Here is a 10,319-nt window from a genome sequence, read left to right on the forward strand (position 1 = left end):
ACCATGCACTACGTGGTCCTTAAGGGTATATTAAACTATCCACATCTGAGCTTGTTTATCAAAACATTCAGATTTCCATGCAGATAAACTCCCATTAGTCAAAACAGGATTCGAGTCACTGGAACAGTGTAGTTTCTGATACACGGTACTACATTTGCAACCACTTCAGGATGTAGAAATCAGTAAATACATGCCAGCCAAACAAAGTGGAATAAACACTAATAATTTGCTTCTAGACTCTGACATGCTCAAAAATACAAGAAAATTTTAAGCATGTAAGAAAATTCCAGTAAATGTTTACAGAAGCTGAATGTCAAAGTTGAGGGACAATGAGACTTTATATGATAAGAATGCTTAGTAATCATGAAAAGCTCTTTTCTGAAGGGAGACAAAGCTCTCCCTGACTTTACTCATTTCAGACAGTAAAAGTTAAATCATCAGGACAATTTCCTAAGTAAAGTACTATTAAATGATTATAAGAATTGTGAGCTCTAGGATGCCACATTGAAACAACTTACTGAGATGCTTTTAGTACAGCTTTTAGTACAGCCAGCAAAATGGTATTTTATATTTCCAAAAGTTTTCTGAAGTGGAGGATCTCAGTATTTTTAACTTGACAGGATTTTTAAGGTCACAACTTTAAGCTGTTACAGTTTAAAACATCTGCAACATTTTAGCAAGAAATCATAAAACCTTCAGAGGGCATTAAGCTACTGGTACTATAATGTATAATGTTATTGATTCCTGCAGTGAATATTGACTGCTTTCCTTGTTTTCTTACATATCATAACATTATTTTTGATATTTAACTATACTTTAATCAGGCCGCATTCTGGTTATCATGCTCCAGTCTCTGTGAAGCACTTACCTTTTTTCTCAACTTTCATCTGGCAGTTGAAACAACACTAACAGCTCCAACAGAGATTGGGTACAGCCAGCAGTGCCTGTGATTTAAAACCCCATGATCGACATTATCACTCTCCCCACCTCTGATACATACAGAGAGAAGTACCATGGCAGTAACTGCAAAGATGTCTAGGAAGGACAGAGACCTCCATGAATGCTGCTCAATCAGTATCTAGCTGGGACAGACCTCTGGTTTGTTGCTCTAACTGCTGGTATAAAGTCGGTTTTGAATCATGATTATAAAAACTCTTCCCTGTTGAGCTAAGTGTTGCTGTGCTTTGTTTCTGCTCAGCTAATACTGACTGCCAGCAGAACTTCATTTAACATATGCTGTTAAACAGTTAAAATTATTTCTGTTATGCCAATATTAATACAGCTTTCATTAACTTATAGGTTTGTGGTCTTCTTTTCACTTAATTGTAAAATATTTTGAGGCAATCTTTTTTGTTTGTGTCCTCTAGAAAGCAGATAATAATTTTGTAGGGTTGTAATTCAGGGAAAATTCAGACAGTTCAATAAAAAACTGGCCACAACTGGGTGTCAGTAGACTGTTTTAAAACAGCCTTGGGAAACAATCTAATATTAATTAGCTCTGAGAAAACTACCATTTGGTGCTTATTGAAAACATGAGAACTCTTACTACAAAGGAAAACAAAAGTAGAAATTACATATAATTAAAAACTTAAAGGAAGACTATGATAGTCTTTTTGTGCAAATGATTGCAATCAGGATGTGATTTTTAGCTGACTTTTTAAACCTTTCATGAACTTAGAGGAACTTAAAATTAACAACTATTTTATAAAAGTAACAGATGCACATGGGTGTCAAATAAGGAAACTTTCTTTGAATTTTCCCAAGGAGATTTATGATGACTTCATCACAGGCTGGAAGGGATGCCTAGAACTAATTTTGCCCAAGCCTCCTACTAAAAGCAGTGTCAGCCACAGAGGGTTATGGAGGGCCATGACAAGTTGAATTCTCGGTATTTCCAAGGACAGAGCCTCCAGAACCTCTCAGTGCACCTGTTCTAATATTCTACCTGCCTCACAGGAAAAAAGGGAGTTTAAAATTTTAAATGAATTATTCTTTGTATTTCAATTTTTACCTGCAGTCCTACCTATCCCTGTATATCACTGAGAATAGTCTGTGTCCTCTTTACACTATTCCAGGAGGTAGTTTTTATGAATATGGATAATATCCCCCTCCCAGCCTTCTCTCCAAGCTAAACGATCCCAGGTCCAACAGCCTTGCCTTGTACGTGGGATGCTGCCTAACCATCTTTAAGGTATTTGATTAGAACTGATTTGGATGTCCCTTCCTCCTTTCTACTAGGGAGCCCATTGCTGGACTCAGTATTCCAGATATGGCCTCCAAAGCCCCGAGCAGAAAGGAATTATGAACTCCATCGACCTTCTGGCAACATTTCCTAAAGCAGCACAGAAGGCTGCTGGCCCTCTTTGCACAAGGGCACAGCACTGGCTCATGTTCAACCTGATGTTCACCAGAACCCCCAAGATCCTCTTCTGCAAAGCAGAGGCCACAGCGAGTACTAGTGTAGAGAGAGGTTTATTCCTCTTTAGATTCTGGACTTTGCAACACCAGTCAGAAAAACAGAGAAAAATCACTTCTAGAGCTACGCTCACACAGATGTACATTGCCATGCACCCCTGAGCTCCTCACACAAGTCTTGTTTCATACAAAAAAAGCCACTGCCAACATATATATCAGACTGTCACAGAGACACTGCCAGTTCTGGTCTCAGTGTGCCAAGTGCACACATTATGTAAGCATATCAAGTGCTTGAGAATATGTAAGGACATTTACAAAAGTGTGTGCACAGTTGTGCAGACCTGTATCTTAAAATACAGTTCTGAGTTATCACTCTGTTGACATCCCAGACTCAGTGGACTCCACTTATAAAACCAGCTGATGAAACCCCGTTTGATGAACTCTAACAGATCACCGCTGTATCATCGCATAAAGCAGACTCCCTTCCATAACAGAGATCTGCATCTTTTTCCCCTCATCTTCTTACTGTTACAAATATTTTTTCCTTTCTTTTTCTTTGGAAAAAATCATGCTGACTCATTTTCCTGTTGCCGTACTTTCTTCAGTTTTGACCATGACAACTAATACTATAAGGATTCACAACCCAAATACATAGAGATTTTTAATTTCTGCTACATTATACAGCAGAAAATGTGAGGAAACAACTGAACCTTACTCACCTTATTCAGAAGACAGCTCATTAAAAATCACTAACAACTTTTAGTGTAAGAGCAGGAATTGACCTGAAGTCCTGAGAAAACCAACACTGAAAGGAGGGTTTTACTTTGACTTGCATTCCTAAAGGAACATTGATCAGAATTAGGATACTTCAATTTAGATTATTTTTATTTCTAATCTTTATTCCCCTCTGCTAACATCTCACTACTTCTGTAAGAAAAAAACATCAGAGCAAGTAAAGAAGAGGATATAATATCCACGAGGCCCTATTAAGCTGGAGACTTACTCTGAAGTTTCCTTTTTCAGTAATATTTTTTTAGTAAATAAACTTTTAAATACATCACAGTGTAAAGATATCCTTCTTCAATCTCAGCATTTTTTGAGTAAAAGATCTTAATATTTAGAGAAATCACATTTGTCAGATACAGATTGTTCAGATGCAGCCCTTGTTGACTGAGGGCTGTGTAGTGGCTGAGAGAAGCCATCGTTCTATGCACAACCTGTTTTTTTTATCTTTGCTTATTTTTTAATGAAATCTCTACTACCAGCAGCCGTCAGGTTTGAGCTAGATGGGGTGATATGGTCTAATCCAGTGTGGACTTCATAACATTGTATGTTTCCTTGCTACTTCATCTATTTTTCATCAGTTCCTTTGTCTTTCTTTCTCTCAGTTTTTAAAACATACGTGTGACTTTCACTTCCTCTGATTCTACAGCTGAATCTGCTTTTGTTGGCATATCAGTGTATCCTTTTTCTACAGGTACTTGCAGCTTTCTCTTCTTGTTTACATTACATCACTGTCCTGCTCTGATGTCTGCCTAATATTCCAGAACTCATATGCCCATAACCAACATATTTTTTTGTCCTCCTAACTTCTATCCTGCTCAGTTTCTAATGCGTTACCCCCACTTCAGCATTTCCTTCCCTTCTCACAATTTCCAGATTTCTTCCCAGAGCTCCCTTCTCCAGCACTAGAGGATTTTTTGTTTCTTTCTTTCCAAGTCTTTGCATCTTTCCTATTTGTTACCTTGCTTAGTCTTGTATAACAAGTGAATTACAAAAGGAAATTGTTCTAATTGTCCAAGTCAGGTGTGTACTTAAGAGTCTCAAATGCACTACTGCCAACAAGAGTTGGACTAGGTGATCTCCAGATGATCGCCAGAGGTCCTTCTAACCCTAACAATTCCATGATTCTGTGAAATCCCAATATATTCAAAGAGGAATAGCATAACATTAAGGTGTCTGCTAATTTTCCGAGGAAAATACAGAAGAAACAAGGTAAATGAACTTAGTATTCTCTTAAGACAGTGATGTGAACTTCTCAAAAGTAAGAGTGCTGTGCATCACCTCAGGTAGATCATTGAGAGACTAACTGAACATTACTGATGGCCTTAATTAATAGAATGCTGTTCCCTCGTGAAATACTGTAGTCCGGTAACATAAACAGCTACTTGCTATTTGTATTTCTGGGTGGAAACGCAACACATTTTCTTTAATAAGTTTTGGAAGATCGAACTTGTCACGTTACCCAGTGCAATGTTGTGCATTTTGAACTAAAGCAGTGAACTACGTAAGCCTTCATCCCATATGCTGAAAAGCAGTGGTTTCTGAGCAGCACACTACCCTCCTGACTATTTAATACTAAGAATGATTTAACGTATTCCTGTCCCTAAGTATTTTTCTTCTGATACTTTTTCTTTCTATCCAATTAGATTCCTACTCCAGATCCTATTTCATACGCACTACATCAGTCTTTTTGCTGAAATAAGGACTAAATCTCTGAGACCATTTATTACTCCTCTACTTCTATTCCTTTTTTTTTTGCCTTTTTTTAAATCTTCCTTTCCCACCTTTCCTCATAAACACATCAAAAAAGTTAATGTCTCATATGGCTTTCCTCAGCTACAGAAGGGTGGGGATGCAAAGCATATCTTGTAAAATGTGTGTCAAACCAAACCAGTAATTTCCAGAGAGTTTCTAACACCTACCAGTTGTTACGGATATCACAGTATTATCAGAGTTATTTAAAACAGTTTTAGATTAGCCAAATGTCAATCTCGCAGCAACTGTACAACCTTCAGGACATCTCTGTGTATATGACAGACTTCCAGCTGTGAAATGATTGCTTAAAAAAACCCATGTACTTTCTAAATGAGCATATACCAGCTATTCAAATGTATTATTTTGGTTCATATTAGTTTTTCTTTTGAGTCTGAAAGTAAAAAAAGATAAATTTCACTACTGTTTGTTTTCACATTTTCAATGTACTGGTTAAAAAGAACTATGTCTATTATTGCTGGTGGTTTTTTTTTTACGTTCCCACTGACTTTAGTATTTTAAAAGCATGTATTTTGTTTGAGGAACAAATCAGAGGTCATAAAACCAACTTAAGTGACTTTGCACAAAGTCTTACTTGAAAATGGTGACAATTCTACTAAAATATCCAACTAGTATCCTCTTCTGTTTGATTTGTTAGTTTGGGCTCCCCTTATATACCAAGCCTATAACAGATTTCTTTATATTTTACAGTGATGAAAAGAAATTCAATGGGGATTAGGCAGAGCTACAATAAAAGGTGTTTTCTTTTTCTGGTGCAAAATAGCTTATGGTAGATAAGACAGATGCAGACAGTTCTGACAAAGTGTAATCAGAATGACATGACTCAGGGGGTACATGTATAAATACAAATGCCCCAGTCACCGTACTGTGAAGAACCCACATGGAATTAGCTGCACAAATTCCCATTTTTTAGGAAACAGCTATTTAAGCTCATTGATCTTGCACTGAGGCACAGTCTTAAGTGCGATAATACATTCTGTCACCATGGAAAGGAATGTACATAATGTAATACCAAAGAATAAATCAAAACATTATATGCTGGCAAAGCTTTCATTCTTATTTCAACACAAACAAGAGTTTAAAAACATGTAGAAGGTAAACACAAGTTCTCAGAGTAGTTTTTGTATTCCACTCACTCAGTTTGCACCTAATTTTGGTTTAATTTTGTGGAGTCTCTAGTTGAACTTAGCTAGTTGTCTCTTAACTATTCAATTAGGTACACTCAGTGAAAGACTGGACAAAAAGCCATTCACCCTTGAAGGGCATGACTTCCCCCTTGATCTGTAGCGATAAGCAGTAAAATCCTGTTTGTCTTACATAAAAGCATCCAGTGAAATCAGAAGGATATGTTCCTGGTGAGGGGACCAGGATTTATTCCAAAATTGTACTATTGTAAGGATATAGGCATTCTGGAAAATTTTTGGTCATACACCTCTACGCCTAAAACAGAAAGACAAGTTAATGCTTTTTCTGAAAGCTTCCATTATGTAGTACTTAACAAAGATTTGCACACGAATACGGCTTTAATTAAAGATAAGTTGCCTCCTACCCAGAAATTGCTGCTAGTTTTTGATGAGCCTGATAGGCCATTTCACATCCTCGGGTTCGAGTTTTGTGCAATTCTGCATGCAGAGAAGGACAGGCGACAGAGATATCCCCAATAGAAATGACCAGCTCCCGATAGAGAGCCACCTGGGTATTGAACTCCTGGACAAGCTGAAAAACAAAAACAATTTACATGCATGAGAATTTTAACTACATTGGTAAAAACAATCCAGTTTTTTAAAAACATGCCCAGTCTAGGGCTTGTTCCTACTTCTCACAATTTCATAGCACACAGGATCAAGAGCACACGATTCAGTAAACAACTAGAGCCTCCATGGCAGCTGCTTCTTCTGTGAGCTATAAATGTTCATCTGTAGGAAAGCAGTGTTTCTGCTATTAAAATTTGAAAGTGTTTGAGTTATTAGTATTAAATATTAAGCAGACAAAAAAACATCTGCTTTACTAGTAGCATGAGGTTATTTTTTGCTATCATGAAAGGCGAAAATATCTCCAGAAATTACTGCCTTTGCTTCTCCTGCTTCCTGATTAACAGCATGTTCAGAGACTGGAATGTATAATTTGCTTTTAAATTGGCAATTTTGCTAATTTATTTTGTAATGATTTCTGTTCTGTCACTTTTCTTCAACCCAGATTTCTGACTTAAAACTCATCTGCTGTTACTGACTGAGAAGATGTACCAGATAGGCACTTTCCTGTTAAAATTACAGAAAGCACCTTTTCTAAAGTGCATGTGGGAAAAAGAAACAAATGAGTAAATAAACACTACAACCTGTACAGAAATCCAATATCCAGCAGATACATACAGACGTTTTTGGATAAATGGGTAATTTTCGCATGATGGAAAGATCATTATTGTTTAGTTCCACTGATCACGTACACTAAATGGTATTTTAAGGAAATCAGGCATTTGCTGTCTTCTGAAAGAATGCATATAAGACCATTTGCTCCACATGGCGGCGGGGGTGGAAGGATTAGAGTAATAGAACAGAATATTTACTTATGTGTGTTTTGACCTCAATTTCCAAACTACATAAAAACAGACAAGAGTAATTGGTCATAATTCTGCAGACATCATTACCACCAGAATTTCAACATACCCCAACATAAAAACATACTGAGAACCTGGAGTCTGTCAGAGCTATGCATTTTTAAAGTCAAGTCCTCAAATTCTCATGCCCAGGAAATAAACTAGTCACTTTTGCAGTATTATATTCATACCTTTCATGCATCCATTCCACTTAAATTAACTGCATAGCTGAGAACAGGTATCAAAAATAGTTTTGACCATGCTTTCTTAAATTTTAAGAATAGCAAGTAAGTTCCTCTGCTTCAGGAGCAGCAAATCAACCCAAGCGCATTTCAGTACATCTGCACCCTCCCACACTGAGATCCCAAACAAACCCAAAAGCACACACCAAACAAAGCCCTAGGCACAATATTTGCTAGACAAGTCCTCAACTTTTACCATTCTGTAGCTTAAGAGAATGCATGAAGGCAATGGAGAGGAAAAAAATTGTATTGTGTTGTCATAGTGTGATTATTCTGCAATAGGAAGGAAAGTGTCGCATCCTGCAACTGGTAACTGGTTGCAACAGACCCATTTTGCCAGTTCTCACCTGACGTCCCTTGTTTAAACAGACTCATCCAGCCACCTTAGCACTGCCCAGGAAAACAAAACCACACATACACTGCTGAATCAAGACACCAGTCAAAAAAAAACCACACTGATTTTACCTCCCAAATCCTACTGCAACTTGATAATTCACCTATAAAACATATTTTATTTCTAATTAGTCAATTCTAAAAACTTCTCTGTAACTAACCACATTACGCAGTTGGGAATAAGAAAAAAGGGAGAACGTACTAAGATCCACTTGTTGGGTATATTTATAGAGCTACTGTGGCAGCTTTTGTTCCTCCATGCACTGGGAATTGCTCCCAATCTTGAAGTATCAGAGCGGATAATCTGCCAGCACATTTTTCAGCATCAGAGGAAAAAAAATTGCCAGAATTCAGCAGAATAGAAGTAGCAGCTCCATTGCTACTGGACAGAGCTTTAGCCAGGTACAGATTTGGCCAGAAAAGTAGCAGTGACTTCATATTTTTTTCTATATCTGTCACTAGCTAGAGGGGTAATTTTGGGGCCCAGTGTCAGGCTGACTGTAGCTCAAGGAGCCTGAAAGGGGGATACAGTGCTGATTTGGACGAAAGTGTCAGGATCCAAGCATTTTGAACCTGCCTGAGGAAAAATCTCATACCAGAATGTGACAGTCCATAAATAACACAGACACAGGTGCTTCACCTGAGGTTTTACAACGGCAACCAGCTACTCTGGGAAGACTGGTAACAGGTACCTTATATAGCAGGAACAGAATTTCAGGACCTCTAGTTCTGTGTCTCCCTATTTAGAACGCTATTAGGGCAAGCATGCGGTTGCTGCACAAGACAGCAAGTAGCGCAGTGATTCATTGGAGGCAACTATTCTCCCATTTAGGCTTCAGCGCGCTCAAGCCTGGGTACAGATTTGGACGTATCTACCAAAAAGCAACTCCAGCTGCTTTGCGGTGCGTGTACTGGGGCGAGGACTCCTGCTCCCGCAGGACTGTCCAGGCGCCCGGCTCCGCTCCCTGTCCCGCAGCCGGCTCCCCGCAGGTCTCCTCGAACCTCCCGGCTCCCGCTTTGGAACCGCGGCGACTTGGGGCGCAGGGCAGCACCCCGGCGGGGACTGCGGTTTTAAAAACAGTGCAACTGCACGTGATGGGAATAGCCAAGGTGGCGGGAGGAACGGCACCGCTGCCTGCGCCGGGAGAGCTCGGAAAAGGTAAAAAACTACGGCAAACCCGCCAGGGGTACCCACCATCTTACAGTCGTCCAGGGTTCTCTGGATCTGGTAGGCGCTATCGGAGCCGCTGCCCCGGCGTTCGCTGTCGCGGCCGTGCGGCGAGGTCCTGCTGCCCTGGAAGATGGAGGCGGCGGAGCGGGGGCGCTTCCTGCGCCCGCTCGGTGCAGCGCTCATGCACACGCATCCGCCGCGCGGAGCCGCCCGCGGACGCGGGCAGCGCCTTCCCCGCCGCCGCCGCCCCGGGCACGGGTGCGGGCCCGCGCCGCTCGTCGCCTCGGCCGAGCCGGAGCCGCGCCGCTCACGGCAGCGAGCGCGGCTGCTGTGGGCGATAGCCTGGCGGCTGCGGGAGAGCCCGGGGAGCGCCCTGCAGCATCGCCTCCGCTACCGCGGGGAGAGGCGGAGGGGCTGGCGCCTGCCCTCCTTCAGCAGCATGTCAGTCCCCGCGGAACCGCCCCGCCGGCGGCATGCTCCGCCGTCTTCCTTCGCGCAGCTGGCGGGGGGAGTGGGGGGAGAGCGACCGTGCCCACTGGGGAAGAACACCCATGCACCGCCCGGTGCTCCCGGCGGGGAAGCCCGACCCGCCGTGTGTGGCCGGGGACCCGCCGGGAGCGGCACGGAAGGTCCGGAGCGGCTGGCGCCGTCAGCAGCACCGCCCCCGCGGGGCGGGAGCGCCGCGCCCGCGCCCGCCGCGCCCCGAGCCCGCCCGCGCCGTGAGGAGGCCGGATCAGCGCCGCGCCGGGCTGGGCCCCGTCGGGCCGAGCCCGGGGAGCCGCCGCCCCGCTGGGAGCCGTCCCAGCGCCTCCCGGGGTCGTAGGGCACCGCCCGTCATGCGTTTGCCGAAGCTGATAGCGGTCTTCAAGCGGTGTGCTTAGGTGTCGCTTTTCTTTTTAAAAAAGACTTGTTTCGCTGCTCAATATTTACCAAATTTAGTCAAATGTTA

General features: G+C 41.9%; 1 protein-coding gene across 1 annotated transcript in view; it reads right to left on the reverse strand.

Moving 5' to 3' along the window:
• The window catches only part of RGS7BP (regulator of G protein signaling 7 binding protein), a 36,508-nt gene extending 26,478 nt beyond the window's left edge, over window positions 1-10,030 (reverse strand). The window contains exons 1-2 of the mRNA XM_059836694.1: window positions 9,395-10,030; window positions 6,521-6,687 (exon numbers count right to left, since the gene is read on the reverse strand). Of these exons, the coding sequence (XP_059692677.1) occupies window positions 6,521-6,687; window positions 9,395-9,553 (326 nt within the window). The 5' untranslated portion in view covers window positions 9,554-10,030. The remainder of the gene's footprint in view (window positions 1-6,520; window positions 6,688-9,394) is intronic.
• Window positions 10,031-10,319: the final 289 nt, after the last annotated feature.

This window comes from Haemorhous mexicanus, chromosome Z (assembly GCF_027477595.1).
Source record: "Haemorhous mexicanus isolate bHaeMex1 chromosome Z, bHaeMex1.pri, whole genome shotgun sequence".
Taxonomy (NCBI): Eukaryota; Metazoa; Chordata; class Aves; order Passeriformes; family Fringillidae; genus Haemorhous; species Haemorhous mexicanus.